Source organism: Drosophila subpulchrella, unplaced genomic scaffold, assembly GCF_014743375.2.
Source record: "Drosophila subpulchrella strain 33 F10 #4 breed RU33 unplaced genomic scaffold, RU_Dsub_v1.1 Primary Assembly Seq125, whole genome shotgun sequence".
Taxonomy (NCBI): Eukaryota; Metazoa; Arthropoda; class Insecta; order Diptera; family Drosophilidae; genus Drosophila; species Drosophila subpulchrella.
This window is the reverse complement of record NW_023665467.1, coordinates 219,847-247,752: the sequence shown is the minus strand read 5'-3', so window position 1 is coordinate 247,752 and position 27,906 is coordinate 219,847. Positions and strand designations below refer to the sequence as shown.

General features: G+C 39.3%; 2 protein-coding genes across 2 annotated transcripts in view; one reads left to right on the top strand and one right to left on the bottom strand.

Moving 5' to 3' along the window:
* The window catches only part of LOC119558645 (eIF-2-alpha kinase activator GCN1), a 51,228-nt gene extending 31,622 nt beyond the window's left edge, over positions 1-19,606 (top strand). Inside the window, exon 4 of the mRNA XM_037872042.1 lies at positions 12,748-19,606. Within this exon, the coding sequence (XP_037727970.1) occupies positions 12,748-19,560 (6,813 nt within the window). The 3' untranslated portion in view covers positions 19,561-19,606. The remainder of the gene's footprint in view (positions 1-12,747) is intronic.
* The window catches only part of LOC119558646, a 59,991-nt gene extending 33,862 nt beyond the window's left edge, over positions 1-26,129 (bottom strand). The window contains exon 1 of the mRNA XM_037872043.1: positions 25,036-26,129. Coding sequence (XP_037727971.1) covers positions 25,036-25,067 — 32 coding nt within the window. The 5' untranslated portion in view covers positions 25,068-26,129. The remainder of the gene's footprint in view (positions 1-25,035) is intronic.
* Positions 26,130-27,906: the final 1,777 nt, after the last annotated feature.

The following is a 27,906-nucleotide window of genomic DNA, read 5'->3' as shown; positions in this document are numbered from 1 at the left end:
GCTCTGGTGTATCCCGTCCTAGAAGCCCTTTGCGATAGGTGTCCAGGGGGCTGCCCGCAGCTCCATATTGCTGCTCTGCCGTCCGAGCTATGTTGCCATACGCCTTCATGCTTGTCCTTGTAGGGCTCGCTGAGTATTGCCACCTCAGCCTGCTGCTCGATGACCGTCTGTGCTAGCAAGTCCTGCGCCGCTCTGCAGTGGTTTAGGTTGAGCTGTAGGCCTTAACCATTCTGTTTATCGTGCAAGGCTCTCCGGTACTCAGGACACGCCCTGCTGAGGGTCGAGTGTTCGGCCTGTCCTCCAGATTTCCCGCTTCTTGTGCAGATGATGCATTTTGTTTTGCCCTGGGAACAAGTTTTATACTTGTGGCCATCCTTGCCACATCTGAAGCAGGATTGCTGCGTGTTTTATGCTGTTGCCTCTGACACTGGGCATCTGGCAGACATGTGGCCTAATCCCATGCATTTGTAGCATCGCCTGGGCTCCATCTTCTGTCTTATGCGGCAGACGACCCATCCAACCCTGATTTTCCCCTTGTCGAGGATCCGCTGCGCATGCTCAGGTCTGAGGTGGACCGTCGCCGTTTTCGCATCCTAGGTGCAGCACCCGCCGGGATGTCGCTCTCCTCCCCAGCGTAAACTGCCTGTAATACCTCCTCGCAGGTGGTCATTTCGTCTGGGTCGCGGATTTCCACTTGCACCGAGTCCTCCAGTAAAGCCACTTCGGCCTTGCTGCTGAAGGCGGACTTGATGGCTGTATGCAGTTTCTGCGTGACTGGGTCTGAGGGTTTCTGCATCTTAAGTAGCAGAGTCCCATTGGCTGTCCTGCGTATGCCTTGGACACCATCCTTAAGCCCCTGAAGGGTTGGCTCGGTTTTGACCAACTTTAGCATGTCTGCGTACGATCCTTCGCTGCATTTGATTAAGATAGCGTCAGAACAGGCATCCGTGTGTAGCTCAGTGTGTGCTGTTCTGCAGTATATGTGTAGTACTGGGTCGCAGGTTGAAATCTTTTTAAGCTCCTGAAGCGACTGCAACTCTGCACTTCCAATTTTGAACTCCACAATCTTCCTTAGGAGATTGGATAGCGGTCGGGCAATATTTACATAGCCTGGAATAAATTTCCTAAAAAAAAGCCGGTTAGTCCAAGAAATGACTGCACCGCTCGAATATTTTTGGGAGTTTTAAATCTGTTTACAGCTAATGTTTTTTCGTCCCCTGGCCAGATTCGTCCGTTTTCCACGGTGTGTCCCAAGAAATTTATGCGGGATTGCATAAAGCTACACTTCTTCCATTTGATCCTTAGCCCGAACTGCATTGCTGTCTCCAAAACGCGCCTTGTTTTGTTCATGCATTCGTCAGCTGTGGATGCATACACAATAATATCATCCATGTATAACTGCATGACGTCATTGTTGATCAGGTCTTGGAATAAATGCAGCTGGTGAATTCTTGAAACCAAAAGGAGTTTTATTAAACTCAAAAAGCCCTTCTTTTGTTACAAAGGCAGTTAACGGTTTTGCTAGTCTCTTCCACTGCAACGTGAAAAAAACCGTTCTCCAGATCGGGCGTTGAGAAAATTGTGGCTGCTTGTAACTTTTTTCCATCGACGGCACTGAAAAACGATCAGACAATACCATGTGGTTCAGTTTTCTGTAGTCAATACAGACTCGCAGAGTACCATCCTTCTTCTTGACTACTACTACTCTACTGGCGATGCTGACTTACATATTAAACCCTGGTCCAACCATTCATCAACTTGCTTTTTGACCGCCTCTGCTTGGATCACGGATAACCGAAGTGGGGACTGATGAAATGGTTTTATCACACCATCGGGAGTGATGCTTAGTTTGACTGGACATTGTTTTGGAATTTCTGGTAGTGTTTGCTGGACTTCTTTAATCAATTTAATCACTGACTCTTCATACCTGGGAGAAACAGTAAAAAGGTTAGACTCTTCTACGATATTGTACACATCGGCGTCCAGCACATCAAGTTCTTTCGGTTCAACTCTCAAGCCCGTCAGCCTAAAGCCATTGTCGTCGCAGCAAAATGTAACTTTCTGGTAAAATCGTGTCCTAGCTAGGCACCACAATCGATCACGTTGTCAGGCACAACCAAAAACTTTTGTTGTGTGAACAACTGGTCGGCAAGAACATCAGCTGTGAAAAATCCAATCGGTTTTGTTTTTTCCTGACCCAGACCACTCAACAAAGATACACTTCTGTAAATGTCAATGTTCTTTATCTTTTTAGCAACATTCATTGTTACAAGCGACACATTCGATTTAGTATCAATTAGGAACAGAGCCATTAACAGAGATTACCTTGTTGCGGCTTTCATCAAACACCTTGCGAATATTTGAGGTTACGAATGGACAGTCTCTAGCCATATGACCATTTTCGTTACATTTGAAGCACTTCGTTGGAGACTGACAATATTTGATTTTATGCTCTGCAGAACCGCACTTGAAACAAAATTCCTTCTTTTTCTGTTCTTCTTTTGGTGATCCACTGCTTTTATTCCACGAATTACGAGGCTTATCGTCCAGTTGGTCTATGATTTCATATTGCTCTCTAAGTACTTTAATCGTCTTGCACGAGTAATGAATAGCCTTGTACTCGTTCTTTACATCAGCTAGTCCGTTTACAATGTACCGAAGAACGGCTGATTCCTCCACATTTCCTGCTGCTGCAATATGCCGTAGTTGTAACTTATATGCGTGAAATGTTTCGCTTTTATTTTTCTTTCTGATTTGCAGCTGGCGATGGACATCTGCACTGTTGAGGCTGCTTGCAAATTCCTCAAGCAGTACACTTTTCATTTCGTTGTAGTCGCTCACACATACCGACTGCAAAAACAATTTGGCAGTGCCAACCATCTTGCCCCTCGCTTGGACATACATCTGTTTAAGTGTATGCTCATATGCCTCTGCGTTTTGCTCGAAACCACTGATTAACAGCTTGACCGTCAAAATCGTTCACAACTTTCTCAAAATTATCAATTTGCAGCTTCTCGGGAGTACTGGACTTTTTATCAATTTGAATTTTTAACGACAGCAACTGCAATATATTGTCGACTTGCTTCTTCATTTTCTCGACTTCCATTCTCCTGTCTTCTTCGTCTCCTATTGTCTCGTTCTGCACGTCCTCTATTTTATTCTGCACCTCCTGTATATTATTCGTATTCTTTTTAGCAGGTGTTCTACGCAACATTTATGAATGTATTTGTATGTCCAAAAAAAAATGTCGTTTTCGAAGAACTCTGATGCACCGGTTGTTCTCTCGATTAGCAAATTTTACAACGCGACTTCTTTTTAGCTTTAGTTCACGGATTATTTCATTTCATTCCCCAAATGTAGAGTTGGTATTATAGTATAATAGTTTATTAGGATTAATATAATGCTGAGATAATGATATGAGTGTTACAATATGTGGAAAACTGTTTACAGCAACTTAAATAACTGACGACTTTAATTAACAACTTTAGCAACTAATGATGCGATCGCTTTCAACGACTTCAGGTTTCGACTACTTTCCTTCTTCTCTATCAGCTCCTTCTCTCGATGCTTTCTTGGAACGCTAAATGTCATTCACAACGAGGCAAATGTGTACTCGCTGCTCAGACGATAAGCGGAGCCGATACGACCAGTACGAAATAGGCAGAGCGATAAGAGACTGCCCAGCGGCCAGATAGACCGGTAGTAGATAGACCTCTTAAAAACCCACAGATCTTATGGTAACCAAACGATGCACCAAACATCATGGTGGCAGCTTACCCAAGGACTGAAAACGTTAGTAACTGGTTCTCATTCCCAAACCGGTCAAATTAACCGTGGACGCATCTAATTCAATACTCTTTTACCACTCAGACGCTGGAGGCGGTGCTGATAAGAAATACAGTGTCGCTGGCTTCACGGAGTTGCCTTTGACGGCCGGTTTCCACCCCGCGAGTAGAAAGGTTACTCAAGCTGACTGCCGTTGTAAAGCTGTTTTGTTCTGGAATCATTCACTTAGAATATAACCTAACACAATTATATAAACTAATCTTACCGCAGTATGACCTCCTCAATTCACCACGCGACACAAGGCTTAAACCATGGCGGCAAATCAATGGCCGCCCAGTATGACCGTTCACAGATCGAAATCTTGACCATAAATTTCTTGATATGTATATGTACAGTGGTGCTCATAGACTTAAGCCACTGCCACTACCATAAACTGTTTTCTTAATAACTTTTTTGAACATATTTATTTTGGCCTGCAATTTTTTGCATTTTGCAACACTGTTATTTAAGCAGCTGATCACAGTAAGAAATGACAAGTAGGAATTCGTGGGTTCCCGAAAAATTGAATAAAAGTCAAAAAGGAGTATTGCGCTCTGCTCATATACTTAAGCCACCTTGAGCTAAAATCGTCAAACTTGTGTTTTTTTCCGGGAAAGTTGTGCTAGTTATTTTCTAAACTAAAATATTGAATATAAAATACGTTTCCCAAAACAATTTGACCGCTATGGCTAAAAATAAAAATTCAAATCCGGCCGAAAGAAAGCTAATATGGGAACATTACGAAAAAAACACAAGTGTTCTACAAATTTGTAAGACTTTACATTTTTCGCGTGGCAAAGTAAGAAATGTCATTGCATTTTATAAGAAAAATGGAACCTAGGAAAATATTCCAAATATTCCAAGCCCAGAAAAACCACTTTAAACGATAGGCGGATTTCCAAAATCAGTAAAGCCGATCCGTTCTTGACTTCGACGCAAATAAAAGGTCAAATGAGAGGCAGATTATGGCGTGAATGTGTCGGCGCAGACCATAAGAAGACGGCTAAATGAATTCGGGTTATATGGACGCATTACCCAAAAAAAACCATTGCTGTCCATTAAAAATGTTAAAAAGCGCCTTCAATTCGCAGAGAGCATATTCAAAAAGGTCCCAATTTTTGGAACATGATTGTTTGGAGCGACGAATCCAAGTTTAATGTCTTTGGAAGTGATGGTAAACCATATGTACGACGTCCTCCCAACAAACAATTGGACCCCAAGTACACGAAAAATTATGGTCTGGGGCTGTTTCACCGCATCGGGCGTAGGTCCCCTAGTGAAGATAGAAGGCATTATGAACGGCGAAATGTACAGGGACATCCTTATTAACAATTTTTCTGGAGAATATGCCTATAATTTGCCACTTGCCTGGATATTTCAACAGGATAACGACCCGAAACACACCAGCAGATAGTCAAGTCGTGGCTTAACCAAGAGGCAATCAATGTTTTGCAATGGCCACCGCAGAGCCCCGACTTGAACCCTATAGAGAACTTGTGGGGAATTCTTAAACAAGTCGTTGGCCAAAAAAAAACAGCAAATAAAAACGATTTGTGGCGAATTTTACAAGAAGAGTGGAAGAAAATCACGCACGTCTTGTGGATTCAATGCCAAAGCGTTGCTCCGCTGTTCTTAAGCAGAAAGGTCATCCCACTCAATATTAAAGTAAATTAATTAAAAGTATAAGGAATATTGGGTCAATTTTAACTTTTTCAACCATTTTTTGCCAGGTGGCTTAAGTATGTGAGCAGGACATTTTGGAGATGGTCTCAGATTTTTTAAGTTTTTCGTTGAATTTAAATTTTTATAACTTGGTTATTCTTCTATTAGAACACTGATATGTAGAACTTATGTGACACAAAAAATTGGAGCTGTGAAATAAAAACTTTTCTTAATTTTCCTTTAAATTCTTGGTTGAAGTCTTGTGGCTTAAGTATATGAGCACCACTGTATGTACTAAAACTATCTTAATACCTATCAGATTAACTGTCGTCCGTCGACATCCCCGACCCCGTGAGGAACCGCTTCACTCAAATCCAAAACTGCAAGTTTGGAGGCGGGACGCCACTCTCTTAGGGGCAAGACTGGATCACAAACGAAGACCATGTCACCCTGGGGAATCGGCTCCGTCCTCTGGCACAACTTCTCGCGGCCCACAAATGTAGGCAGGTACTCCAAGACCAACTTCTTCCAGACACGGTCCCTCAGTAGCCGTGCGACCCTCCATTGCTTCCGTGTAGCGCACTCCTTGGGCAGCTCCACGTCCTCGCCAGGCGTGTCCGGCAAGTTTGCTACTCCTCTGAGTAGATCATTCGGCGCCAGAGGCGCTTCCTGATCCGAATCCACCAGCAAGTGGGTGAGCGGACGCGAATTGACTATGTTCTCCGCCTCGATCAGGAAACTCTCCAGTACGTGATTCCGTGGTGCCACCTTCTTCAGTGTGTGACGCAGGACCCTCTTGGCGCACTGCACCATTCGATCCCAGACTCTTATTTCAGATGGGTTTATCGGGCAGTTAAAAGCCCACTCAATGCCTCTGCCTGAGAGCTCTCCTTGTATTCTTTCCGGCTCGAACACATCACCAAATCATCTGGCTTCCTTGTTAGCTCCCACGAAGTTCTTGCCGTTATCACTGCGCAGCTTGTACACTGGTCCTCGACGGCAGACGAAATTCCTGATCGCAATTATGCAGGAATCCGTCGACAGGTCATGCGCCAACTCCAGATGTATCGCCCTGGTTAAGCACGTAAACAGGGCTACCCATCGCTTCTCCTTGTGTCGAGCCACGGTCACCATCAATGGCCCAAAATAATCCAGTCCAGTGTTCTTGAACGGCCAACCATTGGTCTCTAAGCGATCCTCCGGGAGGGGTCCCATAACCGGCAGCACCGTCCGCGCTCGTTGTTGCTTACACACGTTCCACGCTGAGATCACCTTGCGTAGGACACGTCTCAACTTCGTGACCCAAAATCTCATCCGGATCTCAGTAATTGTCGCATCCACATTTTGATGCTTCATCTTGGCGTGAAAATGGTACACAATCATCTCCGTATAACTGTGTCGATGTGACAGGACTATAGGCCTCCTCGCACTGTATGGCATACACAGTGCGGCATCAACTCTGCCGTAGGCTCGCAAAACGCCACGGTCATCTATGTAGGACATCAGCCCTCGAATGTCGCTTCCATTGGCGACGACCTTGCAGTCTTCTGTCGACCGCATCTCATCGTGAAATGCCTCTCGTTGCGCTTGTCTGACCAACAGGTTTTCCGCCGCAGCACACTCCGCTGCGGTGAGTCCATATTCCTCGAGCTGACTTCTTTGTCCACGGCATCTTCTCGTAAACCTTAAGACCCAGGCTGTGGTCCTGAGTAGCCGATTGTAGCTCGACAATCTCTGAAACGAAATAAAAAAGTCGTTTGCGGCAACCAACGCAAACTCACTTGAGACTTCCTCGGCGTTGTTTATATCCAGATCTTGTTCAACTCCGGATATAGGCACCCACCTCCATTGGGATACCTTCGTCGACTCCAAGATTTCGGACACACGATTGCCGACAAACTGCTTGTAACGGCGATGTGTGCTGCCAATCCATCGAAGCACCGTCTTGGAATGCGACCGTAGCACGATATCATTGATGGCCACGCTGTGTTCCAGCCTGACAGCGTCCATCAATCTCGTTCCAAGAACAGCTGCCTGCAGCTCTAGCCGTGGGATTAACATAGTTCGCATCGGAGCGCACCTTGTTTTGGCACATACAAAGCTCACTAGCACGTCGTCATCCTCATAAGTGACCCTCCAGTAAGCCACTGCTGCAAATGCTGATTGACTCGCATCCACGAAGACGTGCAATGGACGTGGTTCATCCCACTGCACTTTCTGCCTCCAGATCTGTCGCAACAGCAACTTCGCTGTTATCATGAGACAGCAAAGAAATCCCAGAGGATTGAACTTAAAAATAACCAAGCTCTAAAACTCCCTCTTGGTAGGGACTCGTTCCCCGTTCACAACGCTGATACTTCACGTTAAACTTGAAGTAATCCGTGGCTGCCTGCCAATAAATCCTGCTGTAGGCCTGCGCGAACTGACCGTTGCGCTTCATCTTCTTCTCGACATTGACCAACCGCTTGTAAGCCATGTCATAGCTGGGTGGCAGCACAATGTGGTCGTCCTTCCATAGTAAACCTGTCTGGTAACGTAGGCCTAATTTCACCGTCGTGTCTTCGAGTAACGTCTATGCCCGCACGTCGTCGCTACCTGCGACTGGTGGCGCTAGCTTCAAGCCAAAATTCTCAATATCGAAGTAGTCTTTCAACATCGTCTGAACAGTTTCATCCGTTGGCACGGTTAAAAGGCAAGACATCGGTGACTGCGAAATTGATTGTCCACTTACGAGCCCAAAAGCAACCCAGCCACGCTCGGACGCGGCAGCGTACGGTCCCTGTCGGGCAAACAGTCGCGTTCGAAGTGGAGATCCCAAGTGTCCGTGATCAAGCCCAATGAGCAACTTCGGTATCACGTTGCTGTAGAGTTTCATCGGCAGTCGCGCATCCTTATGCACGCATTGAACATCTCGTCAGTTCAGGGTCTGCATCGCAAGCTCAGATCCGGGACGGAATACACTCTTCGCGCGCATGGCGAACTTGCTTGCTGCCCAATCCACTGATTTGCAGACTCACGACGTTGGTAGGCTGTCTGGTTGCTTGAACCAATGACTCTCCGTAGCTTGTCGTCGATCATCGTTACGGATGATCCCTCATCCAGTAGTGCGTACGTACCAGCCCCGTACAGTTTGACTGGTAATATACGAAAAAGAAGACGGCTTCCTTCCGCGTCGACACAGCTTAAATTCCTCTCTACGGGCGCCTCCGCTGACTGCGGAGTTACTCCATTGTTGGTACGCCTTGAAACTGCTGACTGCTGGTTTCCCTCGTTTTACCTTCTATCGCTGCCTTGTTACTGCGATCTTCTGCGTTGGCCTTCCGCCTTGTGCAGCATGCTGTGATGCCTCTGCCGGCATCCATAAAATTGACACCCACCATGCGAATTGCAGGATCTAGTCATGTGACCACTTTGTAGGCACGTAAAGCATAATCCACTGAATTCTCTGCAGTCCCTGCCTGAATGTTGTCATCCACAAATTGAGGCGACCCTGTTGCTCGCCTTCGTTGTGGTCGATGCTCGCACGCAGCAATCGACGCCTCGGTTCTTTCTCTTCGACGTCCACGATAGTACACACTACATTCGCGTAATCCGTTAACCAAGCACTAAATTGCACAATGGTTGGGGAAGGAATAATCGTCGCAGCATTCCTTGCCCACTCCACACGTTTGCTGGTAGGGAGCTTGGCCACAAGATCTTCCATTAGTGTTGAATTCCCCAAATGCTGATCTGCCCTCGCTGACTGCAAGAAGGCTGTGGGGTTACTCACACGGGTTGCGAAGGGTACAATCTTCGCCAGGTTGTGCTCCGAAATTGGAGGCACCTCTCGAACACCACTAAGCTGGCTGCGAATAAGTTGTTCAGGTCGGCCATACCTAAAGCGCAGATGCTCTACCACAGCGCTGACATTCCTTGGCTGGATCAGGAGAGACTTAACGGTCCCACGTGCCTCATCGTTCAGCGCCTTTAGCAAGCGTTGGTTGTTCTCCAGATCAGTGCATTTGTACGCTTGAGTTGTCTCGGCAAACGCACAATAGAAGATCGGTCAGTCCTCTGGCTGACCACCAAGTACTGGCAGATCAGGAAGCTTGCGTGGCATGTAGTTTCCAATGTTTCCACTTGGTGTCGTCAAGGCGTAGGACCCAGCTATTGACGGCGTCACGATGTTCTGGATACTCACGACCGGCGGGGCAAGTCCGTGCGATGTCTGCGCCGTACTTGTTGCGCAATAAGGGGGAAGATGACTGCTGCTGACTGCTGGCAGTGCTGGACCGCTCCAAGATGGCGGCGCCACAAGTGCCGTACTGCCCGTACCGACCCCGTTATGTGGAATCCCGTTACTACTCGTCAAAGATGGCGGATCGATCCAACATGGCGGCGGCCCTGAGGCTGCGTTACCCACGCCGCCGTCGTCTTCGGTACGTTATCGTCAGTGCTCACTTTGTTGCGAGCTCCTTCTCCAACGATGCGATTCTCTCCAAGAGTTCCAACTTTGGAGGTGGACGTATCTGTTGTGGCACAATACCTCCCACCGTGGTAACAATACCTCTAGGTTGGGAAGCTGGCACCGTGATAGCAGTTGTCTGGTTGGAATCAGCGGCGCCGTAGTAGCTATCACTTCTTCACCTGCTTATTTCACGCGCCACTGTTCCCGGGTGTCTGACCCGCACTCGTTGATACGGGGATGACCTGCTCCTCGTTCAACCGGTTACTTCTTCTGGGGGAATGTTGCATTGTTGTATTCGCGTATTCCGCCCAGGAACTTAAAATCAATGGCCGCCCAGTATGACCGTTCACCGATCGAGATCTAATCCATACATTTCTCGATATATATACTAAAACTATCTTAAGAACTATCGTATGCCGCGTTTATATAAGCCGCAGTTATGATGAGCTCGACACACAGCAGCCAGTGCAAATAAGTATACAGACGCTGCGTATCACAAGTATCATCTGCTCTGTACGTGAGGAAGCCGCGGTAGACGGAACTATCTCTATAGGCCTGCTTTCGGTAGATCGAATGAATAAGAGCAAAGGGAGCAGGACACAGAGTACAAAGTAGCACAATGGAGGCATGGAAAAGGAGATGTGCCCACGCGAGCATAGGATGATAAACGCACTTGCTAATTCCCAGTCTAACCCCTTAGTAATTTCTACCTTAGGCAGATGATTTCCGGTCACGGATTTAGGTCGTTCGATAGGTATTGACGAAACCAATAAGTTTGTTTTAATATCATGTTTGGGCGGTTGGTGGTCGAGGCACTTGCAAACTTGTGCTGCGAAAGAATATCTGAAATCTGCAATTTTATAGCATTTAAAGCTTAAGAGATCTCAGCGTTCATATGAACAGTTTTGTGCGGTTTTATGGGCGTTACATTTTAGTTAAAATTGCGTTGCGCTGCGCAAGAATCTATTGAATCTGCATGCCTAATGCCAAGTTTCTATGTTTTATAGTATCTGAGATCTTTGCGTTCATACAGGCGAACGGAAAGTCGTACCGTGCTAGTTCGACTTGGCTAGTGATCCTGATCCAGAACATTTGTAAAAATATATATATACTAATATTTATTAGGTTTCAAAAAAAGTTATAGCACCGCAACGAATCAAAAAAATATGGTTAGGATTGCCTTTTAATTAGATGTTTTATTACATTGTTCAGCATTTAAACTAGGTGAAATAAGTCGAAAGGATATTTGAATTGTTGTATTTACTTAACTTTTTATTATTAGAATAAAAAAGTAAGTAAGGATAAAAAAAAAATAAAACCACTTACGTATTCTTTAAATAATTCTTTATGATTTGTTGATACTTGTGGATGGGAGTTAAGTTTTTTAAAAGGTTAGACTACAATTTCGAGTCAAGTCAGAAAAGAACGATACTATAAATAAATGAAATTCGGTAAAAAGTGGTAGAGGAAGCGGATCGATTGAGTTTGCTTTGATTAATCTTAAAAACCGAGTCCTGCCACATTTGTTCTGTCAAAATGTCAAAAGTCAAACAGTTGCTTAAAAGAAAATTTCCAATATTTGACTAACTAAATTCCAAAAACTTGGACTGCAACAATATCGTCGTAAAATGTTTAAATTTGGTAAAAGGGGATACCCTTTTTTTTTAAAAGTCTGTAATATCATATTAAACCAACAACATAATACCACATCAACTTGGTATTGGGCTTAGTTCTGCTTTTTAAGTAAGTTCAAAACGATTTGTAAGTTATCCTGGGTTTGAAATATCTATAAGATTGTGATTCGTAGCCAAGGTTAATACACAATACAAGGAACAGTACAAAATTACTGGGCAAGCAATTTACAGCGACATATGCACTCTTAATGGTATCAAGATTCTTGTTATTTTTTTTAATGGATGTTGATGCTGTCAGTACAAAACGCAAAAAAACAATTCAGGATTATTTTTGATATAATTTATGATTCGTTGGTCCAAATTCCCTTGCTATCTTATTTGTTCGATTTCAAGTCGATAGCTATATAAGCAATTGTGTTAAGAAAATTATCTCAAGTGATGACCATTTGAAAATTTATTGTTCTATTTTTCCCAGCTATAAATTCGATGATTTTGCAGTTTACAGGTAATAGTTAATTAAATGATTACTTAAGTTCCAGAAGCTCCTGCCAAGTGTCTTCTTCTGCGCAGTCAAAGTTGTTCGTTTTTAGTTTTGCCAAAAAAATTGGTTGAAAAAATATAAACTCGCGATCAAAAATTTTACTTTTGGAATCCTTCCGAAAAATTTCTGAGAGAATGTCTCTCTCATTATTTATTTCTTATTTTTTTCATCTTTAGATTAAGTTCGCCACAAGAGCAAGATTTTTCTTTTTATTAAAAGATGTCGAATAATGTCGATCTCAGAACATTGGTTCTTGAAAAAGTGAAAACAAAAAATACTAAAATTTGATATTAATTTAAACCGTTCTCCAGATTTCTTAAAAAAAAGTGTGTTTGGGATTGTTTTTTTAAAAAAAGGGAAACATAATATTTGATTATTTGACGTTAAAGTCAACGTTTCATTTTTTTGTGCTGTACGCTTTGCGAATAAGTATACAAGACTGTACAGATTCTGTGCCACTGAAAGTTTTTTGTTTGGTTTTCAAACCAACTGTCTCTAAAACCGTAGGAGTAACGGTTTTAAAAATATCAAACTGATTTTAGTTATGCCTTATGGACATTATACAAACTTATCAGCCTGCTCTTTGAACATATATGTATACATAAATCATTAATGTTATTTTTTTATATTTATTTCAGGGAGCTGGCTATTTAAGCTTCAACAACATAAACCAAGACAATTTGCCCAACATTTTAAATGAAGCTGTTACCTTATTTTGGAAAGCGCTGGAGTGTGAAACTCAGGAAAAAGTAATTTGTTGCATGTTAGACATGTTCGCCTTGTGGACCCAAAAATTTACGAACAAATTACCAAGTGTGGTTATGAACATTTTTAAAACAGGCATTCGGATGAAAAGCACAAATCAAATAATTCGGCAAAGTTATCTCGAATGGCTTCTTTTATCCATACAATGTACCGAGATTAATAACCATAGTGCTATTATACCAGATCTTATTTCGTTTTACACTAAAGCATTGCAAAACTCATCACAACTATGTAATTTGACTGAGGCAGTCTGCATAGCTTGTATAATGCTTATTTTAGAAAAGCCATCAGAAAATTATAACTTTTTTTGGACCACAGTTTTTGATATGAACAAAAAATATTTCTTTAATGAAAAGATTACTGCAATAGCCCCGACCGAGACTTTATGCAATATATCATTAATGACAAGAATATTGCTCAATTCATATCATGACAAAATTAGAGGAGAGTTGGAACCATTAGTTCGCACTTTAATTTACAACTTATGTAGCAATTCAGTAAAGGTTCGAAATTACACTACTGGCCAGGTAAAAAAAATACTAAGTGCTTCAAAAGGAATAGAGTTCGTAAAGTTAGCTATCTATGAATTTGGTAAACGCATTAATTTAGTCAACATTCAAAATGACGGGGACACTTCAATTGATCAATTTGGAACTCCAACACAAGCGTATGTAGACGCGTTACTATGTTTGACCAGTATAAACGATATTTCGTATAATGAAGCTATGGATATTGCTATGGAACTTTTACTTATATCACATCATCCTGCAATTGTATTGAATGAGCCATACTTATGGGAAATAACCATTCAGAGACATTTTAGTTTAGATCCAACAAATTTCATATTGGCTAAAAATAGTGAAATAGTTAATAAATATATTAACAATTTTATAAGTAATGCGCAATACGAAAACACCATATCAGCATTAGTTCGAATTTGTCCTAATCCTATTGTACCAACAGTTGTAAATCACTTAAAAACTTATCTTTGCAATTCTACCAATTATCACTCTTCCAATGAGGAATATTTGACATATTTGACTCCAGAAGGTGAGTTGTATGATAAAAGTGTAATACCTCATATAGACTCACAATATGAAACCGTTCGTATTAAAAGAGAAAATAAAGTTTACAGTTACAAGGAGCAGTTAGAAGAGATTCAACTTCGTCGTGAAATTGATGAGAAAAGAGAAAAAGAAGGAAAATTAAAAACTATAAGGTATACTCAAAAGCAGGAAGAACAAATTAAAACTCAAATGGAAAAAGAACTAAGAGTAAAGTTACGGATTCACAACCTTCATGAAAAATTAATAGCTAAAATAAGCTTGCTTAAAGCATCATGTTCTGGAAATGGAGAACAAATGTCACAACATTTTTATGCTTTATTGGACCATATTTTGCAAGCTTCAAAGAGCCCTTTGAGTGCAGAGGTTCTTACAGATCTTTACCTATACTTGCGCAACCTGTGTTTTACTTTCCAGCCAAAACTTGGACGTGACATTGCAGTAGCGACAATAAAGCTTCAAGGCCCGTCATGCATTTTAAAAGAGGAATATGAAACTTTAAATATAAACAAAGCTATTAATGATATTATATTCGATCTTGACAATCATGTTAAATCAAACTTACTTGACTCTCCCTCATTTTCTTATGCGTTTGAGTTTCTAAAGCGTGCTCTATTACTGTTAAATAATGATTCAAACAATGAACTTATTTCGAAAGGCATACAAATAATAGCTAGGCATACAAATGACAAGGTTAACTGTAAGCCGCAGTTTATGCCTAGATTTGGTATGTTTGAAGTTTTGTTATATATTTTTAAAAACAACAATAAACTCGCAGCACAAACGTCTGCTGCCATCTTAGAAGTAGCGAAATCTTCAAATGGTAGTATTTCCAGTGCTACCCCGGATAACCAAATTATAGATATATTTCTACAATCCCTGCAATCTAATACTGACTCGGTTAGAAAAGTTGCGTTAAAATCCTTGAATATAATGGTAGATGGAATTGTAAATCACCTTAAAATTGACAATAGTCTTCAAAAAAAAGTTGTAACTCGATATTGGATAGCAAAATATGATACAGAGGTAGAAAATAGAGAACTGGCCATCTTTATTTGGAATACTACAAACTTTGCCTTACCCGGAATTGACGATATAATTTGTGATGTCACACACCCCGAACTATGTATCCAAAAATCAGCTTCAGAATCCTTGATCCCACTATTGGCTGATGAAGAAAACTTAAGAAAATGCCTAATAAAGAAATTATTTTCAATTTACAATGAAAAGTTATCACTAATACCTCCAGTACTGGATAAATTTGACCGTGAAATTGAGCCTGCTACAGATCAATGGAAACCTCGAAGGGGTGTTGCCATTGCATTCTCCGCTATCGCTCCATTATTATCTATTGAAGACATTGATGTTATTATGAATTTTATGGTATCACACGGGCTTGGTGACAGAGACGATATCGTACACAAAGAAATGTTAGCAGCTGCATTAAAGATAGTTGATTTACACGGAAATAAAACAATAGTGAATTTGTTACCTGTGTTTGAAGATTTTCTCGATAAAGCGCCAAAATCTCAAAGTTATGATAATATTCGCCAAGCTGTTGTTATTCTGATGGGTTCGTTAGCACGACATTTGGAAAAGGATGACAAGCGAATTGATCCTATTGTTAAAAGATTATTAACAGCATTGTCTACTCCGTCACAACAAGTTCAGGAAGCGGTCTCGAACTGTTTACCCCATCTTATGCCATCCGTGAAAGAGGAAGCCCCCGCAATGATCAAAAAATTATTACACTCATTGGCAAAGTCCGACAAATACGGCGAGAGACGCGGAGCTGCCTATGGTATCGCCGGCATAGTTAAAGGTCTTGGTATTTTATCTCTTAAACAATTAGATATAATGTCGAAACTGACAGCTTATATTCAAGAAAAAAAAAATTATAGGTCCAGAGAGGGAGCTTTGTTCGCTTTTGAAGTTTTATGCACTACACTTGGTCGTTTATTTGAACCTTATATAGTTCATGTGTTGCCACACTTGTTACAATGCTTTGGTGATCCCTCCCAATATGTAAGACAGGCAGCCGATGACACAGCAAAGGTAGTTATGGGAAAACTTTCCGCACATGGAGTTAAACTAGTTCTTCCTTCTCTTTTGGAAGCTCTTGACGAAGATTCGTGGAGAACAAAAACAGCCTCTGTTGAATTATTAGGGGCAATGGCATTCTGTGCACCGAAGCAACTGTCATCTTGTCTTCCTAGTATAGTGCCGAAACTAATTGAAGTCTTGGGAGATTCCCACACTAAAGTACAAGAATCTGGTGCGGAGGCTCTGAAAGTAATTGGGTCCGTTATTAAAAATCCTGAAATTCAAGCTATTGTTCCCGTGCTTTTGGATGCGTTGGAGGATCCCTCTAATAATACATCTACTTGTCTTCAAAGCTTATTAAAAACTAAATTTATACATTTTATTGATGCTCCGTCTTTAGCATTAATTATGCCAGTGGTGCAACGTGCTTTCATGGACCGATCCACAGAAACTAGAAAAATGGCAGCACAAATAATAGGAAATATGTATTCTCTAACGGACCAAAAAGATCTAGCACCGTACTTACCAAGTATAATTCCTGGCCTTAAATCATCCTTATTAGATCCAGTCCCTGAAGTGCGTGCTGTATCAGCTCGAGCACTCGGTGCTATGGTGAAGGGTATGGGTGAAAGTTCATTTGAAAATTTATTACCGTGGCTTATGGAAACATTAACTTCCGAGTCTAGCAGTGTGGATCGCAGTGGAGCAGCACAGGGCCTATCCGAGGTAGTTGGAGGACTTGGTGTCGAGAAAATGCATAAACTAATGCCAGAAATAATTTCGACTGCAGAACGCTTAGACATTGCACCACATGTGAAGGATGGATACATAATGATGTTTATATACATGCCTGGAGCATTTCCAGAAGCATTTACGCCATACATAGGGCAAATTATCAATCCAATCTTAAAAGCTTTGGCGGACGAAAGCGAATATGTTCGCGATACTGCTCTCAAGGCAGGACAGCGAATTGTTAATTTATATGCAGAAACTGCTGTGGCACTTTTACTTCCCGAGCTTGAAAAAGGATTATTTGATGACAACTGGCGGATTAGATATAGTTCAGTTCAACTACTAGGAGATTTATTGTATCGTATATCTGGAGTATCTGGCAAAATGACTACAGAAACAGCAAGTGAAGATGATAATTTTGGCACCGAACATTCTCACACTGCTATTATTCGCTTTTTAGGAGATGAACGTAGAAATAGAGTATTATCAGGACTTTACATGGGACGAAGTGATGTTTCGTTAATGGTACGGCAAGCTGCGTTGCATGTCTGGAAAGTTGTTGTGACAAATACTCCGAGAACTTTGCGCGAGATTCTTCCAACATTATTTGGTTTACTTCTAGGATGTTTGGCTAGTACAAGTTATGATAAAAGACAAGTGGCTGCTCGAACTTTAGGTGACTTGGTAAGAAAACTAGGGGAACGAGTTTTACCAGAAATTATCCCTATTCTTGAAAATGGTTTAAACTCCGATCACCCTGATCAACGCCAAGGAGTCTGCATTGGCTTATCTGAAATAATGGGATCTACATCAAAAGAAATGGTACTTACATTTGTGCATAGTCTAGTTCCTACTGTCCGTAAGGCTTTGTGCGATCCATTGCCTGAAGTTCGAGAAGCAGCAGCTAAAACATTTGAATCGTTACATAGCACAGTTGGCTCTCGGGCGTTAGATGATATCCTGCCGTTTATGCTAGAAGGTCTCTCAGACCCGGACCCCTCTGTTGCTGAGAATACTTTGGATGGCCTTAGGCAGGTAATGTCCATTAAATCAAGAGTAGTTTTGCCATATCTGGTGCCCCAACTGACCTCTCCACCAGTAAATACAAAAGCCTTATCTATTCTTGTATCTGTCGCTGGTGAAGCGTTAACAAAATACCTGCCAAAAATATTATCAGCTTTATTAGAGGCCCTATCAGAAGCCTACGGATCTCCGAATGAACAGCAGGAGATCGATTATTGTCAAACAGTTATATTGTCGGTAACAGACGAAATTGGAATTCGAACAATAATGGATACATTACTTATATCAGCAAATTCTTCTGACCTATGCACTCGTAAATCATCAGCAAGTTTACTATCTGCATTTTGCATTCACTCACCAGGAAATTACTCGCAATACATTCCTCAACTTTTAAGATGCTTGCTTAAACTGTTGGTTGATAATGATAAAGAAATATTACAAAAATCTTGGGAAGCTCTCAATGCTGTAATTAAAGGTCTGAATGCCGCACAGCAAATCTCCCACGTGTCTGATGTGCGCCAAGCAGTTAGGTTTGCAGCAAGCGAACTAAAAGGACCGGAGCTTCCTGGATTTTGTTTGCCGAAAGGAATTACTCCGCTGTTACCAGTTTTTCGAGAAGCTATTTTAAATGGATTACCTGAGGAAAAAGAAAACGCTGCACAAGGACTAGGAGAAATTATTTTCTTAACTAACGCACAATCATTGCAGCCATCTGTAGTACATATAACTGGTCCATTAATTCGAATACTAGGTGACCGTTTTAATGCAGCCGTTAAGGCCGCTGTATTGGAAACTTTGTCAATTTTGCTTCATAAAGTGGGTGTCCTATTGAAGCAGTTCTTACCACAACTTCAGACCACATTTCTTAAAGCGCTGCATGACCAGAACAGAAACGTAAGGATGAAAGCCGGAAAAGCTTTATCTGAGTTAGTAGCAATTCACTCTAGAGCAGATCCCTTATTTAATGAAATTCATAACGGAATAAAAAATTCAGATGACTCTTCTGTTAGAGAAACAATGCTCCATGCTCTTCGCAGTATTGTGAGTCGATCTGGAGATAAAATGTCGGAACCAATAAAAAAACAAACTTATATTACCTTATTAAGTATGATTGGCCATCACGAAGATGTCACACGCAATGCCGTTGGCGGATGCTTGGGGGCGATGTTAAAATACATAGCGCCTGGACAAGTAGAGGATTTATTTAATAATTTAATACTGACGGATAGTACGGATGATCTATTAGTAAAGCATGGATACACAATAGTTTTGTTTGTAGCTTTAAAAGAATGTCCCAACGAATTACTTTCTTCAAATCTGCACGAAAAGATTATATCTTATGTTTTGGTCAATATTTCATCAGACAAAGTGTCAATTGCTTGCAATGCAATAAGAGCTGCTACCTATTTTTTGGAGCACTATCTCATCAATAATTATGAACTCCCTTTTAATGTTGTAATAGCATTAGCTAGAGCTATGAATCATTCTAGCAACGATGTTAAACAGTTGGTTGCAAAAAGTTGTACCCACCTTTCTAAAAGTTTAACAGCTGATCAAATTAATCTTGAAGTTTTTAAATATTTAGTCCCCATGCTAGTGAACGGTACTAAGGAAAAGAATGGATACGTTAAATCAAATTCAGAACTAGCATTAATTTCTATTTTAAGGTTAAGAACTGACGATTCGATATATACAAAAATTTCAGATATCTTAGAATCAGGTGCTAGGGATTCATTAACTGATGTTGTAACAAAAGTTTTGAAACGTGCATCTCCGCAATCCATTATAAAAGAAGAAGAACTTGATGATACACTTCAAACATAATTGCAAACTTTTGTAAAAAAATAAATATAATTTGCTCTAAAAAACATGTTTCTGTATTTTATACTTTTTAAAATAAATACATAAAATAATTTATATAAAATAAAATTCTTGGGTAAGTCGTAGCACATTTTCAGCTGTACTCTTAGCTTAAACGAAATCGTCGATGCTCCTAAGTAGCCAAATACCTATAAAGGAAATCGATTTTGCTATATTTTATGCAATTACATAACACCACTTTAAAAACGTCAACGACATATAGCTCCAGAGATTGAAGCTTAAGGTTTTTATACCCTTGCAGAGGGTATAATGATTTCAGTCAGAAGTTTGCAACGCAGTGAAGGAGACGTTTCCGACCCCATAAAGTATTTATATTCTTGATCAGCATCACTAGACGAGTCGATCTAGCCATGTCCGTCTGTCCGTCCGTTTCTACGCAAACTAGTCTCTCAGTTTTAAAGCTATCGGGCTGAAACTTTCCCAAAAGTCTTATATCTTTTGCAGGTAGTATATAAGTCGGAACCAGCCGGATCGGACAACTATATCTTATAGCTCCCATAGGAATAATCGAAAAAAAATGTTAAAAAATTATATCCTTGGTGTTTTTTAACTTATTACCTCCTTTTCTGGAAATAACATTTTTTAATTAGTTTTGAATTTCTAATTAAATTTTATCAAAATCGGAAGACTATATCATATAGCTGCCATAGGAACGATCGTAAAATTGGTGGGAAAATAATATGAAACAAATTATAGCTTCGGTGTTCCTTAACATATAACCTCCTATGCTTGGAAATAACATTTTTTAATTAGTTCTGAATTTCGAATTTAATTTTATCAAAATCGGACGACTATATCATATAGCTGCCACAGGAACGATCATAAAATTGGTGGGAAAATAATATGAAACAAATTATAGCTTCGGTGTTCCTTAACATATAACCTCCTACGCTTGGAAATAACATTTTTTAATTAGTTCTGAATTTCGAATTAAATTTTATCAAAATCGGAAGACTATATCATATAGCTGCCATAGGGACGATCGGAAAATTGGTGGGAAAATAATGTGAAACAAATTATAGCTTCGGTGTTTTTATACCCTTGCAGAGGGTATAATGATTTCAGTCAGAAGTTTGCAACGCAGTGAAGGAGACGTTTCCGACCCCATAAAGTATTTATATTCTTGATCAGCATCACTAGACGAGTCGATCTAGCCATGTCCGTCTGTCCGTCCGTTTCTACGCAAACTAGTGTCTCAGTTTTAAAGCTATCGGGCTGAAACTTTCCCAAAAGTCTTATATCTTTTGCAGGTAGTACATAAGTCGGAACCAGCCGGATCGGACAACTATATCTTATAGCTCCCATAGGAATAATCGGAAAAAAAAATGTTAAAAAATTATATCCATGGTGTTTTTTAACTTATTACCTCCTTTCCTTGGAAATAACATTTTTTAATTAGTTTTCAATTTCGAATTAAATTTTATCAAAATCGGAAGACTATATCATATAGCTGCCATAGGAACGATCGTAAAATTGGTGGGAAAATAATATGAAACAAATTATAGCTTCGGTGTTCCTTAACATATAACCTCCTACGCTTGGAAATAACATTTTTTAATTAGTTCTGAATTTCGAATTAAATTTTATCAAAATCGGAAGACTATATCATATAGCTGCCATAGGGACGATCGGAAAATTGGTGGGAAAATAATGTGAAACAAATTATAGCTTCGGTGTTTTTATACCCTTGCAGAGGGTATAATGATTTCAGTCAGAAGTTTGCAACGCAGTGAAGGAGACGTTTCCGACCCCATAAAGTATTTATATTCTTGATCAGCATCACTAGACGAGTCGATCTAGCCATGTCCGTCTGTCCGTCCGTTTCTACGCAAACTAGTCTCTCAGTTTTAAAGCTATCGGGCTGAAACTTTCCCAAAAGTCTTATATCTTTTGCAGGTAGTATATAAGTCGGAACCAGCCGGATCGGACAACTATATCTTATAGCTCCCATAGGAATAATCGAAAAAAAATGTTAAAAAATTATATCCTTGGTGTTTTTTAACTTATTACCTCCTTTTCTGGAAATAACATTTTTTAATTAGTTTTGAATTTCTAATTAAATTTTATCAAAATCGGACGACTATATCATATAGCTGCCATAAGAACGATCGTAAAATCGGTGGGAAAATAATATGAAACAAATTATAACTTCGGTGTTTTTTTAACATATAACCTCCTACGCTTGGCAATAACATTTTTTAATTCATTCTGAATTTAATTTTATCAAAATCGGACGACTATATCATATAGCTGCCAAAGGAACGATCGTAGAATTGGAAATACAATTTTTAATTAGTTCTGAATTTTGAATTTAATTTTATCAAAATCGGACGACTATATCATATAGCTGCCATAGGGACGATCGTAAAATTGGTGGGAAAATAATATGAAACAAATTATAGCTTCGGTGTTCCTTAACATATAACCTCCTACGCTTGGAAATAACATTTTTTAATTAGTTCTGAATTTCGAATATAATTTTATCAAAATCGGACGACTATATCATATAGCTGCCATAGGAACGATCATAAAATTGGTGGGAAAATAATATGAAACAAATTATAGCTTCGGTGTTCCTTAACATATAACCTCCTACGCTTGGAAATAACATTTTTTAATTAGTTCTGAATTTCGAATTAAATTTTATCAAAACCGGAAGACTATATCATATAGCTGCCATAGGGACGATCGGAAAATTGATGGGAAAATAATAAGAAACAAATTATAGCTTCGGTGTTTTTTTTTTAACATAAAACCTCTTAAGCTTGGAAATGACATTTTTTTTAATTAGTTTTGAATTTCGAATTAAGTTTTATCAAAATCGGACGACTACATCATATAGCTGCTATAGAAACGATCGGAAAATTGGTGGGAAAATAATATGAAACAAATTATAGCTTCGGTGATTTTTGTTATATTATCTTATACTATTGGAAATAACATTTTGTGTATTTTTAAGAATTTCGAATTATATTAAATACAAATCGGAAGACTCTAACATATAGCTGTCAAAGAAACGGTCAGCGAAATAATGAAATATTTATTATACCCTTGCATTTATTATTATACCCTTGCAAAGGGTATATTAATTTCATTCAGAAGTTTGCAACGCAGTGAAGGTGACGTTTCCGACCCCATAAAGTATATATATTCTTGATCAGCATGACTAGACGAGTCGATCTAGCCATGTCCGTCTGTCCGTCTGTCCGTCCGTTTCTACGCAAACTAGGCTCTCAGTTTTAAAGCTATCGGGCTGAAACTTTCCCAAAAGTCTTATATCTTTTGCAGGTAGTATATAAGTCGGAACCAGCCGGATCGGACAACTATATCTTATAGCTCCCATAGGAATAATCGAAAAAAAAAATTTTTTTTAATTATATCTTTGGTGTTTTTTAGCTTATAACCTCCTAAGCTTGGAAATAACATTTTTTAATTAGTTTTGAATTTTAAATTAAATTTTATCGAAATCGGACGACTATATCATATAGCTGCCATAGGGACGATCGGAAAATTGGTGGGAAAATAATAAGAAACAAATTATAGCTTCGGTGTTTTTTTTTTAACATAAAACCTCTTAAGCTTGGAAATGACATTTTTTTTAATTAGTTTTGAATTTCGAATTAAGTTTTATCAAAATCGGAAGACTACATCATATAGCTGCTATAGGAACGATCGTAAAATTGGTGGGAAAATAATATGAAACAAATTATAGCTTCGGTGTTCCTTAACATATAACCTCCTACGCTTGAATATAAAATTTTTTAATTAGTTCTGAATTTCGAATTAAATGTTATCAAAATCGGACGACTATATCACATAGCTGCCATAGGAACGATCGTAAAATCGGTGGGAAAATAATATGAAACAAATTATAACTTCGGTGTTTTTTAACATATAACCTCCTACGCTTGGAAATAACATTTTTTAATTAGTTCTGAATTTCGAATTAAATGTTATCAAAATCGGACGACTATATCACATAGCTGCCATAGGAACGATCGTAAAATCGGTGGGAAAATAATATGAAACAAATTATAACTTCGGTGTTTTTTAACATATAACCTCCTACGCTTGGAAATAACATTTTTTAATTCATTCTGAATTTCGAATTTAATTTTATCAAAATTGGACGACTATATCATATAGCTGTCATAGGGACGATCGGAAAATTGGTGGGAAAATAATAAGAAACAAATTATAGCTTCGGTGTTTTTTTTTTAACATAAAACCTCTTAAGCTTGGAAATGACATTTTTTTTAATTAGTTTTGAATTTCGAATTAAGTTTTATCAAAATCGGACGACTACATCATATAGCTGCTATAGAAACGATCGGAAAATTGGTGGGAAAATAATATGAAACAAATTATAGCTTCGGTGATTTTTGTTATATTATCTTATACTATTGGAAATAACATTTTGTGTATTTTTAAGAATTTCGAATTATATTAAATACAAATCGGAAGACTCTAACATATAGCTGTCAAAGAAACGGTCAGCGAAATAATGAAATATTTATTATACCCTTGCATTTATTATTATACCCTTGCAAAGGGTATATTAATTTCATTCAGAAGTTTGCAACGCAGTGAAGGTGACGTTTCCGACCCCATAAAGTATATATATTCTTGATCAGCATGACTAGACGAGTCGATCTAGCCATGTCCGTCTGTCCGTCTGTCCGTCCGTTTCTACGCAAACTAGGCTCTCAGTTTAAAAGCTATCGGGCTGAAACTTTCCCAAAAGTCTTATATCTTTTGCAGGTAGTATATAAGTCGAAACCAGCCGGATCGGACAACTATATCTTATAGCTCCCATAGGAATAATCGAAAAAAAAAAATTTTTTTTAATTATATCTTTGGTGTTTTTTAGCTTATAACCTCCTAAGCTTGGAAATAACATTTTTTAATTAGTTTTGAATTTTAAATTAAATTTTATCGAAATCGGACGACTATGTCATATAGCTGCCATAGGAACGATCGGAAAATTGGTGGAAAAATAATAGGAAACAATTTATAGATTCGGTGTTTTTCAACATATAACCTCCAACGCTTGGAAATAACATTTTTTAATTAGTACTGAATTTCGAATTTAATTTTATCAAAATCGGACGACTATATAATTTATCTGCCATAGGAACGATCGGAAAATTGGTAGGAAAATAATATGAAACAAATTATAGCTTCGGTGTTTTTTGACATATTATCTTATACTATTGGGAATATAATTTTTTGTGTTTTTAAATTTAATAAATATAGCTGCAAGGGTATATAAGCTTCGGCTTGCCGAAGCTAACTTCCTTTCTTGTTTTTTTTGGTTGACTTCCTGATTACTCGTAAATTAAATTAACAAATTGTAATGGGTTTTTAAATAAAATGCTACAAACGTTTTTTAAAATAAAACAAAAATAGTTAGCATACCCATGAAATTTCTTATTTCTGTGGAAGTACATTCGATGCTACTGTGTATGATTTCCTTTGCATGGCCACCACGGGCATGCTTGCAAAAGTCCTGGCGCTGAACTCAATTTTCGACAATTTTTAAGCATAAATCGGCCGATACTCCCAAAAGTTCAGGTTTCATATTCGTAAGAAGTTCATCAATCGTCGCTGGATTGTTGGCATACACCATAGACATGACGCAAGACCGAGGCGACGAATTACTGGCCATTTCCTGACATAACACGTTCACCAAACTTGGTTTTTAATAAATCTATTGTGATATCGCTGAGTGGCTTGTGGCGCCTTCCTATTGGCACCAAATATTGCCCAAGTCCATCCGTGTCATCCAATTCGTGCCAAACCGCAATTTTTGCGGGATGCAATGGTGACTCATGGAGTACGTGTAAATTGCTGCCTGACCAAAAACCTTGCTATTCGGCCAAAAATTAGCCTTATCCATAAAGTTGAGGCCACTGACTCTTAATTTCGGTAGTAAGTTTTAATTATTTCGTCTCGTTGGATAATATATCTGTCCATGATGAAATGGCAAACCTTCCCAGTGGACCAAAAGTTCCTTAGCGATATCGCAAACGAGAGTTATGCAGGTATATAACCCTGTAGAGTATACATATTCTAGATTATAATCACTAGCCGAGAGGATCATCACATGTTCGTGTGTCTGTTTGTACATCCGACCGTTCGCTTTTATTTTATTTCTCTATCGGCAACTTTTAAAGTTATTACCTTTAAACGAGCGTATATGGGCAAGTACATGGTCAGTAACGACATAGTCTGTAGATAAAAGTGTTGGCAAAAGTGAAAACAATTCGATTGAATTTATATTTATTTGGTCAAGTAGGTATTAAGTTGGTCAAGAGAGTAGCGGGTATATCAAAGTTGACGCATTCGACTATTGCGTTTATTTCGACTATCAGATACCCGTTACTCAGCTAAAGGGACAAAGGGGAAATGGAGATGTGCAAGCAGCAATGCGAGATAGCAATGCGCTACCTACCCGCGATCTCAATATATGGTTATGTGGCGGTAAACAGATTTAAGCGTTATGGGCGTTAGAGTGGGTGTGGCAACTTTTTTTTGGATCAATCGATAGGTATTGACGAGACTAATACATTTCAGTTACAATTTTTACCTATCATGAAAATTGTGGGCGCCACAGGCTTGGTCGGTTTGTGGGCGTTAGAGTGGGCGTGGCGTTACTTTACGAGTAACGGGTATAAAAAATTGTTCAAATGCATTGGCTGCATCCATAAATGGCAATCGTATTATATAATTCAAACACTAATAATCCAAATATATTTTATAGCTTCTACTCGAAGATAACACTTTGGTAGAGACAACAAGATAATAACAAAGGTCGACGCAATCCTGCATTTTGAATCTTTAACTTGTGAATCAAGTTTTACTTGAGATAAAATGCATTTGACTAACGTAAATTTTGTTACTTTTTATACACCTTACTCGTAGAGTAAAAGAGTATACTAGATTCGTCGGAAAATATGTAACAGGTAGAAGGCAGCGTTTGCAAACCAATAAAGTATATTTATACTTTATCAGGGTCACTAGCGGGAGTCGATATAGCTATGTACGTCTGCCTGCCCATATGAAAGCTGTGATTGCGGAAACTATTAAAGATAGCATGCTGGGATTAGGCATGCAGGCTCGGGAGATTCCTGCGCTGCCCAGGGTGCCACGCCCACAAACCGCCACAAACTCTAATGCCTGCAGTTTTAATGCTAGAACAACAGTGTGTATTGATTTAATCAATACCTAACTCAAACACCCAAAAACCGCCTCATAAAGAAGTTAAGAAAAGAAATTACGTCAAAGCCAGGCAATGACGTATTTATTTCTCCATGTGTGTGTGTAACTAATCAATACCTAACTCAAACACCCAAAAAACCGACTCATAAAGAAGTTAAGAAAAGAAATTACGTCAAAGCCAGGCAATGACGTATTTATTTCTGCATGTGTGTGTGTAACTAGTTGCAAGCCGAATGTCGTGGTAAATATAACTTTCCTCTTCCTTTTTGTCTCCCTCTGTCCTCTACCCTATAAACTGAATACCAATTTCATTTACACGCCTAATTCCGAGTAGCTTAATGTCAAATGTATATTCCTAAACTGTACAATGAACAATGGTATTTCGCTTTTTGCATTTTGGCTCTCTACAATAACCGCCAGTGCATTTACATACCCAAGAAAGAGACGGAAGATCTTAGTTCGGTGTTGAAAAGCACTCGAAAGCAGTAAAAGGATCAAAAATCGGTACACATAAATTTTTTTTTGCGCGGGATCCTCCGCTTAACCGGCCGTGGGGCGCTGTCGTGTGTCGTATGCAATAGACGTGTAGAAAAATAAAGATATATTTTGAGGAAAACAAGTAGGATCAAATTCTGTGATAGAAAATGTAATATTAATCGTTTTAACATAAAACGAGGCAGAGAGTAAGATTTCGAGATAATAGAATAAAGTCTATTATAGTCAGAACATAATACTCTGAAAGGTTCGTGCAAGTTATAGTTAGATCTACAATGATTTAAAATTAGGGGAATGTAATTTCTTGTTAATCTGCATGGAACAGAAAAGTTTAGCTGGCTCGAGTAAATTTATAAATAAAGACTGTTCCAATCATAATTCTGCTGTTGGCTAGGGAGGGTAAGTTAATTAGAAGTAATCTACTAGAATAAGAAGGTAAAATGAGGTTTGCATCCCAGCTTAGGCGCCTTAAAGCAAATAGCAAAAAGTTTTTCTGTACAGACCCGATACGATCAACATGAATTCCGTATTGGGGACTCCAGACGAGAAACCCATACTCATGTATCGGGCGGA